The 23377-nt window shown below is 39.7% G+C and overlaps 1 protein-coding gene across 1 annotated transcript; it reads left to right on the forward strand.

Moving 5' to 3' along the window:
• Positions 1–3430: 3430 nt before the first annotated feature.
• Positions 3431–3634, forward strand: LOC111525912 (small integral membrane protein 15-like). Its single transcript, XM_023191573.2, has one exon. It carries the CDS (start codon positions 3431–3433, stop codon positions 3632–3634), a length of 204 nt encoding a protein of 67 aa, XP_023047341.2.
• The last annotated feature ends 19743 nt before the right edge of the window (positions 3635–23377 follow it).

The following is a 23377-nucleotide window of genomic DNA, read 5'->3' on the forward strand; positions in this document are numbered from 1 at the left end:
TCTAGCAGGAGAGAAAAATAATAGACAATAATCATAATAACTATGTAGTATATTAGAAGGTAATGAAGTGCTTTTGAAACAGAAGAAAGTGGAGCAGTGTAAGGAGGAGTAAGATTTCATTATATGGTGCAGGCGGGGTCAGGGATGCTTCATTGAGGAGGAGACATTTAAACTAAGATGAAGAGGTGAAGTGGGGGTCAGCTCGATGCTATTTAGAAGAAGGATGTTCCAGGAAGAGGTGAGCCAGTGCAAAGGCTAAGGTATGGAATAAAAAGTTTTCCCACTGAGGTTGTCAACAGATTCTCACAATCAACCTAGAAGAGGAAGGCACAGGTGTTTGCCATACGTGTTTATTGTGTAAACTGAGCACAGTGAAGTAAAAGTGATTGCTCAATGTCACATGCCTGTGAGGTGGCAAAGGTCTGCATTCAAGACTGAATGATTCCCCATCTAGTGTTCTTTTGTTGGAATTTTATTTTCCAACCTGGGTAATTATTATGCTTTTTTTCCTTATGTAGAAGCCAAACGTGATGCCACATAAACAGGTATTGAGTAATTATTTTGAATGAGTAGCTGTGCCCTGAAAGCACTGGAGGGAGGGGATGCGGGGGATAACCTGTTGGTATACAAGAGGAAGAAACGAATAGAATTCTGGTAGGGCAGGTGCGTTAATGCAGGTCAGGTGTGAGAGGCTGGGCAGTGATTGGGAAAGTGCAGCGTCATGGGAAGGAAGGGCTGGGAAAGTGAAGACACAGTTAAGTTTGCTGCTTGGTAGCATAGCATAGCTATAGTTTGTTACTATCTAGCTGTGTGACTGTGCACAAGTTACTTCACCTCTCTGTGCTCTTGTGGAAAGACACGAAGGTTAGGTGGGTGAGGAGAGAAATCTCAGGAGGTAAAGCAATACAGGTAAAGCATGTAAATCCATTTGTGGGGCAAGTGGTGTATTGAGGTGGGGTGGGATCCGGAGTGGTTAGGAATTGGAAAAGAACTAAATAGAAGGTCCCAGGATGTTTGGGGAATAAGGAAAAAAGTCTCCCACTTGCCTCTTTGCCCTAGATGGGCTCAAAGTGAGGAAGTTAATGACATGAAATATTCTCCAAGCCACCTAAGGAGGCAACAGAAGGTGGGTCAGTGGTGCAGGACTTCCCAGATGTCAAGGTGCCCAAGGGCTTTGGAAGAGTCTCTGTTAAAGATTGGCTCAGCTCAGGGTGAGTCCCATGGTGAGTGGAGTTATGAGTCCTAGGGTGAGTGGGGTGATGCAGGGTGGGGATGCACATTGGGCTCCAGGCTAAAGCCCAGGAGTGACTGGAGGTGTATGGTGCAAGGGGTGCCAAGAACTGTGGTTGGATAAATGCCAGCATTTTAGGAATAAATATAACAATGATAATAGATACTTCTGAAACACCGTATGCCTGGCACTATTCTAGTTGCTTGACATGTATTAATTCATTTAATCCCCAAACATGATCTAAATGTGTAGTCAACTCCATTTTAAAGAGGGGGAAACTGAGGCACAAGGAGGTTAAGTCACTCACCCAAGGTCACACAGCTCATAGGCAGCCAAGGCATGAGGCACCCTGCTACATAGGTAATGTTTCTTGTAATATATTAAAAGTTTATTTTAATACATTAAAAGAAACTTTTTCTTATCATCTATGTGGTTACCAAGTTGTACAGTTCATGTGGAAAAGGCAGGATAAATACTTGTTTCCCTTTATTTATGTGTTTTCAAAATACTTGGCTCTCTAGCATTCTCCAATGGTGACCAATTTTTTTTTTTTTTTTTTAAGAATAATTACAGACTCAGGGATATAAACCTACTTGAAGTGTTTCAACTCTTCGCTGTCATTATCTTTACTGGGGCTCAAATTTTCCCATCTTCAAGTGGGAAGGTCTTCAACTTGGCACCTGAGTACTTCTGACTGAAGACCCTTGCTTTATGATATGACAAGATGTTTCAGTCTCATGCCATACATTTCTTGCCTCCGATCTGGATTCAGCCATTTCTCCCAGGAATCCTGATTTCTTTATGGGGATATGGAATTTCAAGATGACAAATTGAACACTTGCAAAGGCTCACTGCTTAGCTGGTTATTGTTTCCAAGCCTTTTCAATAGCAAGACCTAGGAGATATGTATCTGTGTATGCCTGTTTATTTTTCTTTCTAATTCAGAGTTACAGAGTTTTTACTTCTCTTTACATTTGTATCTCCTCTTGTATTATCATCATCTATTGCTGTATAATGAATTAACTCAAAACTTAGTAGTTTAAAACAATGCACACTATCCTTTCCATGGGTCAGAAATCCAGGTATGGCTCAGCAGGGTCCTAAGCTTCAGAGTCTCTGAAGACTGAAATCAAGGTGTTGGTCAGAGTTGGCATCTCATCTGAAGGCTTAACTGGGGAGAGATCAGCTCTAAGTTCACATGATTGTTGTCAGAAATCAACAAACCCTTTTAGGAGTTTTTGGATGGAGGGCCTCAGTTACATGCTGGCTGTTGGCAATAGGCAATCCTCAGTTCCTTGTCATATAGGCTTATTTAACATGACAACTGGATTTGTCAAAATCCCCAAGGGAGAGCATCTGCTAGCAAGACAGAAGTCACCATTTTCTTTGTAACCTAATCACAGAAGTAACATCCTTTCAACATTTTGTATTCTATTAATTAGAAGCAAGTTATTTAAAAGGAGGGTGTTGGGGGGGGATGGAGGAGAGGCTGGTGGCTGCGGCTGCCATGGTTTTCTCCTGGTGCCCAGCAGAAATGGTGGCCGAGCAAGGTGTGGCAGGGCCGACCCAGGATCCCACAGGACCCTCCTCTCTGTGCAATAAGGGGCCCACTCTTGCCAAGGCCAAGGGGAAGGGGTGAACGTGGCCCCCATGGGTCAGCAGCCCTGATAGGAATTTAAACTATCTCTCCGATGTGTATGATAGAAAAAAAACAGACTACCAAGGGTCATCTGAAATTGTGATTGAGTCACTAATAATACCAGGACAAAGTTAGAGATCACTACTCAAGCATAAGCCCTGGTTTCCTCCCTCCTGTCCTCTCCTCTCCTCTCCTCTCCTCTCCTCTCCTTTCTTTCCTTCCTTCCTTCTTCTTCTTTTTTTTTTTGTCTTTTGAGGGAGTCTTGCTTTGTTGCCCAGGCCGGAGTGTGGTGCCGTGATCTCTGCTCACTGTAACCTCTGCCTTCCAGGTTCAAGCAATTCTCCTGCCTCAGCCTCCCTAGTAGCTGGGATTACAGGCATGTGCCACCACCCCCGGCTAATGTTTGTATTTTTAATAGAGACAGGGTTTCACCATGTTGGCCAGGCTGGTCTTGAACTCCTGACCTCAGGTGATCCACCCACCTTGGCCTCCCAAAGTGCTGGGATTACTGGCGTGAACCACTGCACCTGGCCCCCAGTTTTCATAAGACTGCTATGAAGATGTTTGATATAAAGGCTTGGTATGAGTTTGTTGTGGAATGGGCTGCAAAGGACCCATATGGCTTCCTTACAACTGTTATTTTGGCCCTTACTCCACTGTTCCTAGCAAGTGTTGTACTGTCTTGGAAATTGGCCAAGATGATTGAGGCCAGGGGGAAGAAGCAAAAGAAGAAACAAAAACGTCAAGAAAACATGCAAAAGTGAAACGACTGAAAAAGGATTGAAGGACTGAACAGGCTCTGCAACCAGAGGAAATCATTTGGAAAATTATGCAGCTTTGGAAGGACCCACTAAGGTTTCTTCTTTGGATTTCTTGACATTATTACTTAGTAAATGAAATTTGACCAAATGGAAGAATCAGGTCCATTCTGACCTCAATACTATAGTAACTTTTAGGCTTGGGTGTAGGAGTTTATAGGTTTCTATTGACAGTTATTGTAAATCAGTATTTAGCATTTATTATGGTACAAATTCTTTATAACTGACATAGTCATTTCCCACTTAGTAATTTATGTACCGAATGAAAACATCAGTTTATGTACTGAAATGTAAACATCCTATGGGGAAAAATGACTTTATATTATGAACTCTATTCAAATGAACTCTATTTAAAATGGGGTCCTGTTCCCCACAGAAATACAAACTACCATCAGAGAATACTATAAACACCTCTACGCAAATAAACTAGAAAATCTAGAAGAAATGGATAATTTCCTGGATACTTACACTCTCCCAAGACTAAACCAGGAAGAAGTTGAATCCCTGAATAGACCAATAGCAGGCTCTGAAATTGAGGCAATAATTAATAGCCTATGAACCAAAAAATGTCCAGGACCAGATGGATTCACAGCTGAATTCTACCAGAGGTACAAGGAGGAGCTGGTACCATTCCTTCTGAAACTGTTCCAATCAATACAAAAAGAGGGAATCCTCCCTAACTCATTTGATGAGGCCAACAGCATCCTGATACCAAAGCCTGGCAGAGACACAACAAAAAAAAGAGAATTTTAGACCAATATCCCTGATGAACACTGATGCAAAAATCCTCAATAAAATACTGGCAAACCGAATCCAGCAGCACATCAAAAAGCTTATCCACCATGATCAAGTGGGCTTCATCCCTGGGATGTAAGGCTGGTTCAACATACGCAAATCAATAAACGTAATCCAGCATATAAACAGAACCAAAGACAAAAACCACTTGATTATCTCAATAGAAGCAGAAAAGACCTTTGACAAAATTCAACAGCCCTTCATGCTAAAAACTCTCAATGAATTTGTTATTGATGGAATGTATCTCAAAATAATAAGAGCTATTTATGACAAACCCACAGCCAATATCATACTGAATGGGCAAAAACTGGAAGCATTCCCTTTGAAAACTGGCACAAGACAGGGATGCCCTCACTCACTATTCCTATTCAACGTAGTGTTGGAAGTTCTGGCTAGGGCAATCAGGCAAGAGAAAGAAATCAAGGGTATTCAGTTAGGAAAAGAAAAAGTCAAGTTGTCCCTGTTTGCAGATGACATGATTGTATATTTAGAAAACCCCATCATCTCAGCCCAAAATCTCCTTAAGCTGATAAGCAACTTCAGCAAAGTCTCAGGATACAAAATCAATGTGCAAAAATCACAAGCATTCTTATACACCAGTAACAGACAAACAGAGAGCCAAGTCATGAATGAACTTCCATTCACAACTGCTTCAAAGAGAATAAAATACCTAGGAATCCAACTTACAAGGGATGTAAAGGATCTCTTCAAGGAGAACTACAAACCGCTGCTCAGTGAAATAAAAGAGGACACAAATAAATGGAAGAACATACCATTCTCATGGATAGGAAGAATCAATATCGTGAAAATGGCCATACTGCCCAAGGTAATTTACAGATTCAATGCCATCCCCATCAAGCTACCAATGAGTTTCTTCACAGAATTGGAAAAAACTGCTTTAAAGTTCATACGGAACCAAAAAAGAGCCCGCATTGCCAAGACAATCCTAAGCCAAAAGAACAAAGCTGGAGGCATCATGCTACCTGACTTCAAACTATACTACAAGGCTATAGTAACCAAAACAGCATGGTACTGTTACCAAAACAGAGATATAGACCAATGGAACAGAACAGAGCCCTCAGAAATAATATCACACATCTACAGCCATCTGATCTTTGACAAACCTGAGAAAAACAAGAAATGGGGAAAGGATTCCCTATTTAATAAATGGTACTGGGAAAATTGGCTAGCCATAAGTAGAAAGCTGAAACTGGATCATTTCCTTACTCCATATATGAAAATTAATTCAAGATGGATTAGAGACTTAAATGTTAGACCTAAAACCATAAAAACCCTAGAAGAAAACCTAGGTGATACCATTCGGGACATAGGCATGGGCAAGGACTTCATGTTTAAAACACCAAAAGCAACGGCAACAAAAGCAAAAATTGACAAATGGGATCTAACTAAACTAAAGAGCTTCTGCACAGCAAAAGAAACTACCATCAGAGTGAACAGGCAACCTACAGAATGGGAGAAAATTTTTGCAGTCTACTCATCTGACAAAGGGCTAATATCCAGAACCTACAAAGAACTCAAACAGATTTAGAAGAAAAAAACAAACAACTCCATCAAAAAGTGGGCAAAGGATTTGAACAGACATTTCTCAAAAGAAGACATGCATACAGCCTACAGACACATGAAAAAATGCTCATCATCACTGGCCATCAGAGAAATGCAAATCAAAACCACAATGAGATACCATCTCACACCAGTTAGAATGGCAATCATTCAAAAGTCAGGAAGCAACAGGTGCTGGAGAGGATGTGGAGAAATAGGAACACTTTTACACTGTTGGTGGGATTGTAAACTAGTTCAACCATTATGGAAAACAGTATGGTGATTCCTCAAGGATCTAGAACTAGAAGTACCATATGACCCAGCCATCCCATTACTGGGTATATACCCAAAGGATTATAAATCATGCTGCTATAAAGACACATGCACACGTATGTTCATTGTGGCACTATTCACAATAGCAAAGACTTGGAATCAACCCAAATGTCCATCAGTGACAGACTGGATTAAGAAAATGTGGCACATATACACCATGGAATACTATGCAGCCATAAAAAAGGATGAATTTGTGTCCTTTGTAGGGACATGGATGCAGCTGGAAACCATCATTCTCAGCAAACTATTGCAAGAACAGAAAACCAAACACTGCATGTCCTCAGTTCTCACTCATAGGTGGGAACTGAACAATGAGATCACTTGGACTCGGGAAGGGGAACATCACACACCGGGGCCTATTAGGGGGAGGGCGGAGGGGGGAGGGATTGCATTGGGAGTTATACCTGATGTAAATGACGAGTTGATGGGTGCTGACGAGTTGATGGGTGCAGGACACCAACAGGCACAAGTATACATATGTAACAAACCTGCACGTTATGCACATATACCCTAGAACTTAAAGTATGATAATAATAAATTTAAAAAAAGGAAAAAAATGGGGTCCTGTTTTGGACAAAGGAAGTTAAGAATGTAAAAGTCAGAACTATCCTGTCTGAGGTGAAAAATGTGCTTTGTCTTAAAAGAGCTATAAGGTATTAATTATGTCTTTTATTATCATTGCTTCTTAGAATCATTTCTGACTTTCTCAGAATAATATTAATCAACAAGTGCTTCTATTTGCTGCATTTTTCTTACTTTAGCCTTTGATACAACTCATAATTATCAAGACATTTTGCTTTTTTTTTTTTTTTTTTTGAGACAGAGTCTTGCTCCGTTGCCAGGCTGGAGTGCACTGGCGTGATCTCAGCTCACTGCAACCTCTGCCTCCCGGGTTCCAGCAATTCTCCTGCCTCAGCCTCTCGAGTAGCTGTGACTACAGGGCCACCATGCCCAGCTAACTTTTGTATTTTTAGTAGAGACAGGGTTTCACCATGTTGGCCAGGATGGTCTCGATCTCTTGACCTTGTGATCTGCCTCCCTCAGCCCCCCAAAGTGCTGGGATTATAGTCGTGAGCCACCGCACCCGGCCACATTTTTTGAAATGTAATTTTATAAAGAATCCTCTTACCTTGACTATGTAGAATACCACCTATTGGATAGAACACTTTTTGTACTTTCAAACACTGCCATTTTCTTAGAGATAGCCTGTTGAGAGGAGTAATACTATGGTTTAGAGCTTGCAGTAAAAATGCTAAACATGGTAGTACCTTGGAACCAGTTTATTCTTGTGCTAAGCAGAACTGTAAAATAGTTAAAATGTCTTATCAAGTAATTTGCTGATTACATAGATACCGCTTTTTTAATTCCATTTTTTGTTTTAACTCATGTGGTAGTGATATTTAATACTTTCTGATCAAACAGGTTCAAAGTGAAACTTTAAATTTCAAATTTCTTTTAAAGAACTCTTAATGAGTAACAGTGAAGTCATACTTCATAAGTGGTAAAGAAAGGTACAAAATTAGGAAACATTTTGTTGGGCATAGTAGTAATTGGGTGAAAGAGGATAAATTATCTCAAAATGAGAATGTACTGTAATTGGAAGTAAGGAACTAAAGGATATTTCTTTCAGTTTAGTATAACTGGGATGTTTTACTATTAAATATGGCTTTTATAAATGCATGGTCCAGTAATTTTATTCACTGTTAGTATTTAATTCACTGTCAGCTTATTAGTGTTTTCTATACCCCAATAATGAATTTTAACTTACAAAAATTATCCAGCAGCTACAGTTTAAAAACGAAACTAGAAATCATCAGATAAATTTGATGATTTTTTATAAAGAGGTCTTGGGGTTTTTTTCTTTTTTTTTTTGGAGGGACTAACATTTTAAGTTACATTATGTTATGCAGGTTAGAATTGCAATTACAGCTAAGCAAACTTGTAAACCTTTAGGACTATGATCCTCAAATTTGAGAATCTAACAACCACTGAGAATGTTTATGGACCAGTTTGAATAACACTTAATGCTATTCTTTTAGATTATCAGTCTCCACGTGGTGCCAGTGTGAGCAACACATTGTAACTGAAGGCACTGAAATAGTTCAGTATTTAGTTAAGATATGTCTAAAATACGTTTGGTTTTCTGCAATCAAGCTGTTCATGGAAAGAATTTATGTACATATGTTTTACTTATGGTCACATTTTAGAGCAAAAGTATTGAAGCAAAGGATATAGTCATAATTCTCAGTTATCAAAGTTATGGTTTCATCAGTTCTGTTGTAATAACGTAAAGGTATTTAACTAAAAGTCTGTTTTTCTATAATTTCTGGTATAGTCTTAACACATGCCTATTTTGTATTTCTTTGACGTATGCTGTTATTTTTTTTTCACTTTTTCCCATCATTTATAGAGCCTTTTTATATATGTGAGATCAAGATTTTACGATATTTGTGTGGTGTGTGTGTGTAAGGGTCCAGGAAATATACAGAATATTGTGAGGTCTGGGATTCTTCAGAAAAATCATCTCTCACTGCAACAGAGTATATTGTTGAAAGAATCCCATTTACTGTTATCTAGAATACTTCTTTTAAGAAATTGTTTACCTATTATGTTGTTTCTGAAGTTCTGAGAACTAAGCACAATCAATTACCTTTCTATAGCTGGTTTAAAGGGAAAAAGAAAGCTATCCCCAGGTTGCCTGTAACAAACATTTAATCAAAAATAAGCAAATAAATAAAAGTTGTGTGTCAGAATTTGAAAAAAAAAAAAAAAAAGGAGGGGATTATGCAAGGCCTTGAATACTGGGAAGTGGGATTACTGGGGGACATTTTAGAGGCTGTCACTCACACTCAGCTTCCATGTCAAGTATCCCAGTTCTCAAAGACAGTGGGGAATGACAGAATTAAAACATGACATCGTATGTGCATTTAAAATTTTAATACCACTAAACTGCCTCCAAATTGGCTGTGCCAGTGTATCTTCCCACTAGCACAGTATGGTTGTTATTCTGTATCCTTGCCCATTATCAAACTTTTAAATATATACCAAGCTTTTAAGTGTGTAAGTATCTTGCTTCTATTTTTAATCCTTGAATACTAATGAAACTACACATCTTTTTAAATCGTTTATTGGCCATTTGCATTTCCTCATTTGTGAATTCCTTATTCATATCCTTTGTCTGATTTTCTGGTAGGCATTTTAACTTTTTCTTATCAGAGGGTAGAAATTCTTTATATTTTAGATATTAACCCTGTGTTATATGTGTGTATGTGTATTTATATATAGCATATATGTATATGTACGTGTATTTATTATACAATTTCATTTTTTATAAAAATTAGGACTAACCCTGAAGATAAAATGCTGAATGGGAATCTTCCTAGATCCCAAAATTATAGGCAGAGTGAACCTGCTACAAATTTTCAGGGCTCAACCTATCTGGAGAACAAGTGAAGTCCTAGTTGTGGCCACTTCCCTGAGGTACAACAAACAGCTATGCAAGGAGAAGAGGCTGTGACCTGCTTGGCCACGTAGAAGAGAAAGACTGATTGATTAAGACAGCGGGTGAGAAGGTAGAAGGCTTGGAGGTATAAAGCCAGATCGAGGGGCACTGACAGGTTGGTGGTGAGGAGATTATTTCTTAGAAACTTCAGTCTTTACTGAGCCAAGCTGAAGTTATTAGTTATTTGCATTTTTCAACTTTTTTTTTTTTTTTTTTTGAGGCGGAGTCTCGCTCTGTCGCCCAGGTTGGATGGAGTGCAGTGGCAGGATCTCGGCTCACTGCAACCACCACGTTCCAGGTTCAAGTGATTCTTCCACCTCAGCCTCCCAAGTAGCTAGGATTATAGGCACTTGCCACCCTCCTCCGGCTAATTTTTGTATTTTTAGTAAAGATGGGGTTTCACCATGTTGGCCAGGCTGGTCTGAAACTCCTGACCTCAGGTGATCCACCCGCCTCGGCCTCCCAAAGTGCTGGGATTATAGGCATGAGTCACTGCACCCGGCCCTTTTCAACTTTCAAACATCACCCCTGCAGCCCTTGAATGGCCTAATGAAACACTGTTTTTTCTATGTCCTGCAATCTCTTCTCTAAGGATTTAGCCCTAATTCTCATAATAATTTCTACAGAAACCTACTGATTCAGGGTCCAGCCCATCTCCATAAAAACGACATAATCTTGAAGGAAAAATTATCTTTGAGGGCAGGGAAGGCATGCTTAGTCATCCATCTGCAGCCCATAAAGACCCAAGTAAATGAGAACCTCAAAAACCATGTACCTTTCCAAAGACTGGTGAGAAGTAGAGTTTCTTCTGAGATGGAAGTATTGCCAGCTAGAGACATAGAAGTAATCTTCAGGCCCACTTTTTATTCATTTCCCCTTTCATTAAAACTCTATCCATTCTTTTCATGCCCAGTTGATGCACACAAAATATTTATTAGTTAAATGAATGAATGAAGATATGTGGGCAGAACCAACATCTACCCATTCCTTCTGGAGACAAAGTGTGTTCGGCCTCTTGTTTGTCCTATCATTTGAGTGGCCTGCATTTAGTCTGTGTTTCAGCATAGACAGGATAGAATTGACTATAGCCTTTACCATAAGAGTGTTGATGTGACCTTTTGAGAATGTGTGATCTGTGCTTAAGACACCTTCACATTAGCATGTAAATGTGTACACACGATTACATAGCCACTACACACAATTCTAGACTCAACCATGGCTCTAGGACCATGTGAAGAACCCTGTGTACTGTCCCTCACAGTTGGATTGCTGCCTTTCTTGGGTTAGTCTCTCTCTGTGTTACAGGTACCTCCCTAAAGGGAAAGAGCAAGATATAGAAAATATAAGCATCAAAGAAAGAAAAGAACATTAAAAGACTCCCTGTTGGCTTCTTCCTATGCACTGGGGAGAAAATAACTAGGACCTACTCTGTAGAATCTCCTTTGTTAATTACAACTTCGCCTTTCACATCTGCCTAATTTTGTTACATTCCTTTTCCTAGCTATAATCTTTCATTTACTCCCAGTCCTCTGGCCCTAGAATAAAAATGTGAGCTGCCTTGTATCTCACCTTTAGCTCTCATGCCTGAATTGACAAATCTCAGGTTTCACCTGGATATCCTTACCTCCCCACCAAACTTGTTTTAGTTTCAGACTTGCCAATCTGCACCTCAAACCCCAGCTTCTCATAAATGTTAGCTTTTCTGCCTGATTTTCTTTTGATGTTCTTCCTTGACCCCAGGTGAAACTATATAAACTGTATTATTTCCCTTTCAACCAACCAGCTCCCCTCCCCAACTCTTGGGCTTCCTTAAGTCCAGGATGTGAAGAAAAAGAATTACCAGCAAACTATATCCATATTTTTAAAAATTCCTTTTTGTCCATGCCATAGGTTCAACATATATTTGCTTGAGTCAATATGTGGTTTTCTGGTTTCAGTTCATTGATGATTTGTCCCAGCATCTGTGCTGAAGGGAATTAATGTGCCTCTTTCAGTCATGGACATCTAGATAACATTCAGCAGTCAACAGGACAGTTGGGAATAGCGATTCCTAAATCTTAGCATTTAGATTTTATATATACATGCCATCGTTCAGGGATTAAAAAGTCAGTTTTGTTAACTCTACAGCCGTAAGCAAAGAATGAAAGTAAGGGGTCCACAGAGTCAGGATCCAGAGTGGCTCCTCATGATTCAGTGTTCAGCTTCAACAGAATATTTTGTCCTTTCTTTTTTATTTTCTTTCTTTTTTTGTTTTTTGAGATAGGTTCTCGCTCTGTCCCCTTCCTTCAGTTTATGGCAGTGATCCCTTGCACGCCTTTACCAACCCTCAAGCTTATTACACTTTTATTTCACTTGATTCATCCTGTTCTCCCCCAGGACAAGGACCGGTTGACAAATTTCTTGTATGTTTTCAGATCAGAATCTAAGGTTGAAGATGTGGAGGCTAAGAACTAAAAAAAAAAAAAAAAAAAAAAGAACTAGCCTTAAAGCAAAAGCAAGAAATACCTGAATAAGTGAAACCCCTTATAGCAATCCTATGCAGACCTCGAATAAAAGTTTTTCAGTCCTAAATGAGACAGAAGCAGTAAATGGGCAAACCCACAAAGGAAAAAAGGTTCACGTGACCTCCAGATCCACCCGAGGATGCATTTCCTCCACAGGAAAGACCGTATGAGTGCTCCAAGGGGAAGTCGGCGTGGGAGCGGCGCTCCATCCAACCAGACCCAGCAACTGCGTGTGCCCAGGGGCGCCGGCCACTCCCACAGCGAGCACTTAGCGCCGCCGTGCGCATGCCTCGGGCGGTTACCGTCTTCTTCCTCAGCTTCGATCTCCTACTCCACGCGGGCCCTACGGGAGCAAACACTGCGGCAAGCGCTTCCTAAGAAGCTTCACGTGCTTCCAGCACCTGCAGGTACACACACCGGTGACAGGCCTGATAACTGCAGCGGCTGCCTTGAAACTGTCAGCCAGAGTTCCTGCCACATCCCGCACCAGCGGGTCCACAGGAGCGAGAGGCCCTATCAGTGTGTATGTGGCAATGCTTTGGGACGACCTCAACACTTCTTGGGCACAAGAACACTCTATTAAAAAAAAAAAAAAAAAAAAAAAAGCCAAGAAAAGATGCTAATTGGTTGTGTGATAGCAAGAAAACCTTTGAGCAGAACTTGAATAAGTTTAGATTAATATATGAATCATTAAAAGAAGAAATGAAGAGCTTAATTCTTATACCAGAAGTGCATCTATTAAAATATAAACCAATTATATCTTTGACCAGAACCTATACTTTACTAATAGCAGTAGTCAACTATTTCCCAGACTGTGTCAAGCTGGAGCAGGAGCATGGAAAATAAAACAGAGCTGGAGCTTGAATTGACACTGACATCATCCTTACCTTGGAAGACAAATATATATACTTTGGTAAATTTGTCCTGGAGAGAAACCTTATCAGACAGTTGAATTTGGCGCTATCTTCCTTCTTCATTCTGACTTCCAACATCAGAAACTCCACGTGCGCAAGAAGTCCCCCTTTCATTTGAGTTTTGCTCTGAATGACAGGGGAGTGAAACCTCAGTAAAGAATGAACTTTACCGGACAAGCAGGAAAATGGCGAATAGGAGGCAGGACTAAATTGCAGCTCCCACTCAGATGGACAGAGAAGTGTGTGGAGACTCACATCATGAACTTTTGCTCCAAGAACTACCACAGGAACATACCAGGAAATCCAAGGGAACCCACAGACCCTTTGAAGGAAGCGGATTGCTCCTGTAGGCCCCAGGAGATAGCTGAAAAACTGTGGGTGCCCAAAGTGTGAAAGGGGGATCATCCGCCCCATCACCCACTCTCACTAGGGAACCCGAAGGTCCAGATCACGAGAGAAGGATTTGACTTGGCCTGGAGCTGAGACATAATCAGAGAGCTGAGTGAAACACAGGGGTAGAAGCAGCAGTGGGAAGAGCCCTGTGGGCTCTTGGATCCCAGGGAAGCCATTTCTGACTTTGTCTCACAGAGGTCCTTGGGGAAGGCTGCTAGAGGAACTAAGACCACAGAGAGAAGGAAACTTCCAGCTGAACTTTGTAACAATTTTGACCAAATTCAAAATATCTTGTACAGAACTCCCGGGAGGGAGTGAATCGGGAGTCCAGACACAGCACAGAAACCACAGCAGGTCGGGAGGCACAAAACCTGAAAGCACTGCTTGCTTTCTCAGTCAGGAGTTTGGTAGGCTGGGGCAAGTTCTCAGCCCTGCTCACCTGCTGCCTGGAAATAAACTCAGTGCAGCTGGTAGGGGTACAGTGGGAGTAAGACTGGCTTTTTAGGCTGCGTGGGAGCTGGGTAAGGCCTGTAACTGCCAGCTTTCCCCAACTTCCCTGGCAGCCTGCATGACTCAGCAGAGGCAGGCATTATCCCCCTGGGAACATATAACTCCATTGGCCTAGGAACCATACCTCCATCCCTCAGCAGCCACAGCAAGCCCTGCCCAAGGAGAGTCTGAGCTCAGACATGACTGACCCTGCTCCAACCTGATGGTCTTTACCCACCATGCTAGCTGAAGACAAATGACATAATCTCTTATGAGATCTACGGCCGCACCCGCTGTCTGATCCTCCCTATACTATCACAGCTGATGCTGTCTTGAAAGCAACACCTCCTGGCAGGAGGCCAACCAACACAAAACTAGTGCAATAAACAAAACTATAACTAAGGATCCTCACAAGAGCCCATTTCACTCCCCTGCCACCTCCACAACAGCAGGTGCTGGTATCCATGGCTGAGAGACCTGAAGACTGTTCACATCACAGGACTCTATGCAGACTCCCCCAGTACCAGCCCAGAGCCCAGTATGCAGCAGAGCTACCTGGCTCGATCCGGGAGAAGACAATCACTGCAGTTCAGCTCTCAGGAAGCCACATCCATAGGGGAAGAGGGAGAGCACTACATCAAGTAGTCCCCGTGGGACAAAAGAATCTGAACAGAATCCCTAAGCCCCAGATCTTCCCTCTGACCCAAATGATAAGGAAACAGGAAAACAATTCTGATAATACAAAAGGTTCTTTAATGCCCCCCAAAATATTATACCAGCTCACCAGCAATGTATCCAAACCTAGAAGAAATCCCTGAATTGCCAGAGAAAGAATTCAGGTTGATTATTAAGCTAATCAAGGAGGCACCAGAGAAAGGTGAAGTCAAACTTAATGAAATTTAAAAAAAAAAAAAAAGATACAAGATACGAAGGGAAAAATCTTCAGTGAAATAGATAGCATAAATAAAAATCACAACTTCAGGAAATGAAGGCCACTCTTAGAGAAATGCACAACACACTGAAAAATCTCAGCAACAGAACTGAACAAGCAGAAGAAAGAACTTCAGAGCTTGAAGACAAGGTTTTTGAATTAACATAATCCAAAAAAGACAAAGAAAAAATAATTTTAAAAAATGAAGAAAGTCTCCAAGAAATTTGGGATTATGTTAACCAAATGTAAGAATAATTGGTGTTTGTGAGGAAGAAGAGAAATCTAAAAACTTGAAAAATATATTTGGGGAATGATCGCAGAAAAATTCTCTGGCCTTGCTAGAAATCTAGACATTCAAATACAAGAAGCTCAAAGAACATCTGGGAAATTTATCACAAAAAGATCATCATCTAGGCACATAGTCATCAGGTTTTCTAAAGTCAAGACAAAGGAAAGAATCTTAAAAACTGTGAGGCAAAAGTGCCAGGTAATGTATAAAGGAAAACCTATCAGATTAACAGCAGATTTCACAGCAGAAACCCTACAAGCCAGAAGGGATGGGGGCCCTATGTTCAGCCTCCTTAAACAAAACAATTATCAGACAAGAATTTTGTATCCAGCAAAAATAAGCTTCATAAATGAAGGAAAGATAGTCTTTTTCAGACAAACAAATGCTGACAGAATTAGCCACTACCAAGCCAGCACTACAAGAATTGCTAAAAGGAACTCTAAATCTTGAAACAAATCCTTGAAATACACCAAAATAGAACCTCCTTAAAGCACAAATGTCACAGGACCTAAAAAAAAAAAAAAAAAAAACACACAATAAATAAAAAACAAAAGGTATTCAGGCAACAAATAGCATGATGAATAGACTAGTACTTCATGTCTAAATACTAACATTGAATGTAAATGGCCTAAACACTCCACTAAAAGATACAGAATGACAGAATGGATAAGAATTCACCAAACAAGTATCTGCGGTCTTCAAGTGACTCATCTGACACATAAGGAATCACATAAGGTAAAGGGGTGGAAAAAGATATTCCATGCAAATGGACACCAAAAGTGAGCAGGAGTAGCTGTCCCTATATCAGACAAAACAAACTTTAAAGTATCCGCAGTTTAAAAAGAAAAAGAAGGACATTATATAATGATAAAAGGACTTGTCCAACAGGAAAATCCTAAATACATATGCACCTAACACTGGAGCTCCCAAATTTATAAAACAATTACTATTAGACCTAAGAAATGAGATAGACAGCAACACAATAATAGTGGGACTTCAATACTCCACTGACAGCAGTAGACAGGTCATCAAGACAGAAAGTCAACAAAGAAATGATGGATTTAAACTATACCCTAGAACAAATAGACTTAACAGATATTTACAGAACATTTTTCCCAACAACTGCAGAATATATATTCTATTCATCAGCACATGGAACATTCTCCAAGATAGACCATATGATAGGCCACAAAACAAGTCTCAATAAATTTAAGAAAACTGAAATTATATCAAGTACTCTCTCAGACCACAGTGGAATAAAATTGGAAATCAACCCCAATAGGAACCCTCAAAACCATGCAAATACATGGACATTAAATAACCTGCTCCTGAATGATTGTTGGATCAACAATGAAATCAGGATGGAAATTTAAAAATTCTTTGAACTGAGTGATAATAGTGACATAACCTATCAAAACCTCGGGGATACAGGAAAGGTGGTCCTAAGAGGAAAGTTCATAGCCTTAAGTATCTATGTCAAAAAGTCTGAAAGAGCACAAATAGACAATCTAAGGTCATACCTGAAGGAACTAGAGAAATAAGAACAAATCAAACCCAAACCCAGCAGAAGAAAAGAAATAACAAAGATCAGAGCAGAACTAAGTGAAATTGAAACAACAACAAAAAACAATAAAAAGATAAGTGAAACAAAAAGTTGGTTCTTTCAAAAGATAAATAAAACTGATAGACCATTAGCAAGATTAACCAAGAAGAAAAGAGAGAAGATCCAAATAAGCGCAATTAGAAATCAAACGGGAGATAGTACAACTAATACCACAGAAGTACAAAATATCAGTCAAGGCTACTATGAACACCTTTATATACATAAACTAGAAAATCTAGAGGAGATGGATAAATTCTCAGAAATATAAAACCCTCCTAGATTAAACCAGGAAGAAATAGAAACTCTGAACAGACCAATAACAAGCAGCAAGATCGAAACAGTAATTTTAAAAACTGCCAACAAAAAAAAGTCCAGGACCAGATTGATTCACAGCTGAATTCTATCAGACATTCAAAAAATTGGTACCAATCCTATTAACCCTATTCCACAAGACAGAGAAAGAGGGAATTCTCCTTAAATCATTCTATGGAGCCAATATCACCCTGATACCAAAACTAGAAAAGGACATAACAAAAAAGCAAACTATAGATCCTATGAATATAGATACAAAAATCCCTAACAAAATACTAGCTAAGTAAATCCAACAGCATATCAAAAAGATAATCCACCATGATCAAGTGGGTTTCATACCAGGGATGCAGGGATGGTTTAACATATATGCAAGTTATGTTAACTTGGTTTAACATATGCAAGTTATATATATACAAATGTGATACACCACATAAACGGAATTAAAGCAAAAATCACATGATCATCTCAGTAGACATAGAAAAAGGATTTGACAAAATTCAGCATCCCTTTATGATTAAAACCCTCAGAAAAATCGGCATAGAAGGGACATACCTTAATGTAATAAAAGCCATCTATGACAAACCCAGAGCCAACATAATACTGAATGAGGAAAAGTTGAAAGCATTCCCCCTGAGAACTGGAACAAGACAAGGATGCCCACTCTCACCACTTCTATTCAATATAGCACTGAAAGTCCTAGCCAGAGCAATTGGACAAGATAAAGAAATAAAGGGCATCCAAATTGATAAAGAGGAAGTCTAACTGTTGCTGTTTGCTGATAATATGATCACGTACCTATAAAACCCTAAAGCCTCCTCCAGAAAGCTCCTAGAACTGATAAATGAATTCATCAAAGTTTCAGGATATAAAATGAATGTACACAAATCAGTAGCTCTGCTATACACCAACAGCCAGCAAGCTGAGAATCAAATCAAGAACTCAATCCCCTTTACAATAGCTGCAAATAAAATAAAATACTTAGGAATATATCTAGCTAAGGTGAAAGACCCCTATAAGGAAAACTACAAAACACTGAATAAAGAAATCAAAGACAACAGCAACAAATGGAAAGACATCCCATGCTCATGGTTGGGTAGAATCAATATTGTGAAAACGACCATACTGCCAAAAGCAATATACAAATTCAATGTAGTTCTTATGCAAATACCACCATCATTCTTCAGAGAACTAGAAAAAAAATCCTAAAACTCATATGAAACCGAAAAAGAGCTCATATAGCCAATGCAAGACTAAGCAAAAAGAACAAATCTGGAGGTATCACATTACCTGACTTCAAACTATAAGGCCATAGTCACAAAAACAACATGGTACTGGTATAAAAATAGGCACATAGAGCAATGGAACAGAATAGAGAACCCAGAAATAAAGCCAAATACTTACAGCCAATTGATCTACAACAAAGCAAACAAAAATATAAAGTAGGGAAGGGACATCTTATTCAAAAAATGGTGCTGGGATAATTGGCAAGGCACATGTAGAAGAACGAAACTGGATCCTCATCTCTAACCTTATACAAAAATCAACTCAAGACGGATCAAGGACTTAAACCTAAGACCTGAAACCATAAAATCTCTAGAAGATAATATTTTAAAAACCCTTCTAGACATTGGCTTAGGCAAAGAGTTCATGACCAAGAACCCCAAAGCAAATGCAACAGAAACAAAGATAAATAGATGGGACTTTAACCAAAAAGCTTCTGCACAGCAAAAGCAACAATCAGCAGAGTAAACAGACAACCCAAAGCATGGGAGAAAATCTTCACAATCTATACATCTGACAAAGGATTAACATCCAGAATCTACGAGGAACTCAAACAAATCAGCAAGAAAAAAACAATCCCATCAAAAAATGGGCTAAGGGCATCAATAGGCAATTCTCAAAAGAAGATATACAAATGGCCAACAAACACATAAAAAAATGCTCAACATCACTCATTATCAGTGAAATGCAAATCAAAACCACAATGCAATAACTTACTCCTGCAAGATTGGCCATAATAACAAGATAATAGATGTTGGCATGGATGTGGTGAAAAGGGAACACTTTTACACTGCTGGTGGATGAATGTAAACTAGTACAACCACTATGGAAAACAGTGTGGAGATTCCTTAAGGAAATAAAAGTAGAACTACCATTTGATCCAGCAATCCCAATACTGGGTATGCACCCAGAAGAAAATAAATCATTAAATGAAAAAGATACTTACACACATATGTTTATAGCAGCATAATACACAATTGTAAAAATATGAAACCAGCCCAAATGCCCATCAATCAACAGTAGATAAAGAAATTGTGGCATATAAACAATATAGACTACTACTTAGCCATTAAAAAGGAACAAAATAATGGCATTTGCAGCAACCTGGATGGAATTGGAGACCATTATTCTAAGTGAAGTAACTCAGGACTGGAAAACCAAACAACATATGTTCTCACTCATAAGTGGGAGCTAGGCTATGAGGATGCAAGGGTAGGAATGATACAATAGACTTTGGGGACTTGGGGGCAAAAGATGGGAGCAGGGGTGAGGGATAAAAGACTATACATTTGGTACAGTGTTCACTGCTCGGGTTATGGGTGCACCAAAATCTCAAAAATCACCGCTAAAGAACTTATTCATGTAACCAAACACTACCTTTTCCCCCAAAACCTATTGAAATACATAAAATTTTAAAAGAATGAACTTTATAGTTTAAAATAGGGAAAAAGTTCAGTCTGAGCCTGGGGGTTAAGTCAGAATGTTTAGGCACAAATGCAAGTCAGACTGATGTTAATTTGGTATCCAGTTATTAATAATCAGACAATCCCTAATTAGATACCTCAATGTAAGGACTACAGGAGAACTTAATCATGGTGTTTGTCCTGCCTTCAAGAATTGTCCTGCCTTAAAAAGTCACTGTCCTATGACTCAGTTGGAAACAGTTCCTTGAAGCCAGTCAGATTAGTAAAGGATGCTGGGGCCTCTCCTAAGGCAAAAATTTACTTAATAATGTTTTAAAGTCACCATTTGTCTTCATTATCTCTCACTCCAAATTATTCTGTATTGTTTCCAAGGTTACTCTCATATTCCACTGTTCTATAGTACACTTTAAAGATAAAGCTATATATTTGGATAGTTAAATTTTCCCATCAAATTGCAGTGTATTCTAAGTATCCTGAGTAATATAAGTAATATAGCAAATTTCAGGTCCTGTTTTGGTTGCAAGGAGGCTTGCAAAAAAGATGCCCTGTAAGTTTGCTGTCTAATAAAGGATATGCCCTGAATGAAAACAACTACCATGTAAGGCAGCAGTATTTAAGGAGCACCATGAACATGGTGTGTGCAGAAGTACCATAGATGTTCAGTACAGTTGTGTGGTAGACAGTCATTCTCTTGGTACAGATCTCCAGGCACTTTTTTAATGTCTTTTCCTAACCGTTTCACAATAACAAAGGTGTTGACCTCTCCTGCAGTGTGATCTTTTTTGGGTTTTATAGAGAGAAGAACAAAAGGAATAAAAACTAGAAGGAAAAACCATAAAACAAATTGGCACTCAATATTGGCTGCAAGGATTACACCACTTACTAACTCTATGACTTAAAAAATGCCACTTAACCTATGTTTGTTTTCTCATGCATAGAATGGGGATATTAACTAAATATTTGTAAAACTCTTAGAACAGTCATATGTAGCAAATGCTACAAGTTTTTGTTCAATTTATATGTGGGTGTGAAATAGGAGTCATCCAAAATTGTTCTCCTGTATCCAACTTCATCTAACCTGGGAGACCTGACATGAATCAGTGATTATCACTTAGAATTATGTTCAGCTGGGAATAACAAATACCACTACCCCACCCCCAGTAACAATGAATTCACCAAGATAGAAGGTTTTTGCCCTCACATGTAAATCTTAGCCGTAAGCAATTTTCAAGACTCTATTCCAGTCTTCAGGGAATCAGGTTCCTTCCAGCTTACTTCACTTCCTGGGCAGCTGCTGGTGCGTACAGCATGGGCCAGTTCTGCTCCAGTCTTAGGGTATCACTCCCCATTTTCCTTGGGCTCCACATTTACTTCTTAACTGTAGAGTGGTATATTGAGCACCATGGAGAGTGTGGGTTAGGCTCAGAGAGTTAATCTGCCCAAGGTTACATGGCTGAAATTCAAAGACTTTCTGGTGCCAAGACCCACATACAGTCCACTATTTATGCTTTTTCATAACATACTATTTCTATCTTCTGCATAGCTGATGCTCAGATTTGCTTTTCAGAACTTTCACGGTCATTATTTGGAGACAGGTTTGGGGAGGGTCAAGGGAGGGTCAAGGAAGGGTTTGGTGAGCAGTCAAGCAACATCATAGAACTGTGGTCTGAATGATGGCAAAGAGGTTGAATGGTGTGAATAGATTCAAGAGATATTAGAGATGAGTGGTAGAAGAGGGTGACAGGTAACATTTAGGTGTCTTGTTTGATACCTGGGTGGTCAGTGATATTATTTACATAATTATGGAACCCTGGAGAAGAGAAAAGCAGATTTAGAATGTGGGAGATATAAAGTGCAGCCTTTGATAACTGCCAAGTGGGGACGCCTAGAGGGCTCTAAACATCAGGGCAGACATGAAAGTGAAATAAGAAGTTATTCTGTAACTATTTCCTGCCTATATTAGCAATTACTATCTGCCTATATTAGCAATTACATCATTTAACTAAAACCTGCACTCTATTAATATCCTTTTGTGGGTAGGTACTTAACCAGACACTTCATCATTTAAAAGTAGAAACCAACCCACCCTGGTGATGTATTTCACAAAGAATATCAGATCAATTACAGGAAGTAATGAACTTATATTTTCTTTGAACATCTTGCATGGAATAAGTGAATCTGTGACATTACGCATGGCTTACACTTTCACCAGTCATCCACATAATAAACATACCTGTTGAAAGAATTCAAACCTGACCACTTGCCTTCCAGCCAGGAAAGGGACTGTAAATATTAGGATATGAAAGAAAGGCAAGGAGCTGTTGTGGCTACAGCCCACAGAAATGAGGTGGAGCCTATCTTCTCTACCCTCCAGAGTAATCCACCAATACTAGACTTCAACACTAAGGAGTTACAGTCCGTATCATTCATTTTTCCAACTGTTTCTTCTTCAGTTACCTATCACTGACGACCTTAAGCCTAGACATCTAATCAGGTGATTTCAACATGGTCTTTATGTTGACTTTATGCCTATCTTTTCCTTAACTCTCCTGGTTACTTATTATCCTGATTTGCTTCATGTTTCCTTGATTTTCTTTACTCTCCTGACTTCTGCTGCCAACTCACACCGTCACCACAGGATACACCTATCATTTCAATATTCAAAGGCACTGCTTCACCTCTGGTTTTTCCTTTATAGCATTCTCCTTCAATATCCATGCCTGACCCTTCTCACTTACACACAATCCAATCCAGTTTTACACTAATGCTAAGGTTTTTAGTCTCTTACCACCAATATTTTGTTTAGACCATTCTTACTTCATAAGCTGTGTCACTAGTTTGAACTAAGGAGTCAGCATCATTCTACGGTTACTATGACATTGCTTGCATCTTAAAAATGGCCGTCTTCAGAGAATTTTTTTTAAGAGGTAGGATTTTTCTTTTCTTTTTTTTTTTTTTTTTGAGACGGAGTCTTGCTCTGTCACCCAGGCTGGAGTGCAGTGGCCAGATCTCGGCTCACTGCAAGCTCCGCCTCCCAGGTTTACGCCATTCTCCTGCCTCAGCCTCCCGAGTAGCTGGGACTACAGGTGCCCACCACCTCGCCCGGCTAATATTTTTTAGTAGAGACGGGGGTTTCACCGTGTTAGCCAGGATGGTCTCGATCTCCTGACCTCGTGATCCACCCGTCTTGGCCTCCCAAAGTGCTGGGATTACAGGCTTGAGCCACTGTGCCCGGCCTTAAGAGGTAGGATTTCATTCTTTAAATGCACAAAATAGCCGGGCATGGTGGCTCATGCCTGTAACCCCAGCACTTTGGGAGCCCAAGGTGGGCAGATCACGAGGTCAGGATATCGAGACCA

The sequence above is a fragment of the Piliocolobus tephrosceles genome, chromosome 5 (assembly GCF_002776525.5).
Source record: "Piliocolobus tephrosceles isolate RC106 chromosome 5, ASM277652v3, whole genome shotgun sequence".
Classification (NCBI taxonomy): Eukaryota; Metazoa; Chordata; class Mammalia; order Primates; family Cercopithecidae; genus Piliocolobus; species Piliocolobus tephrosceles.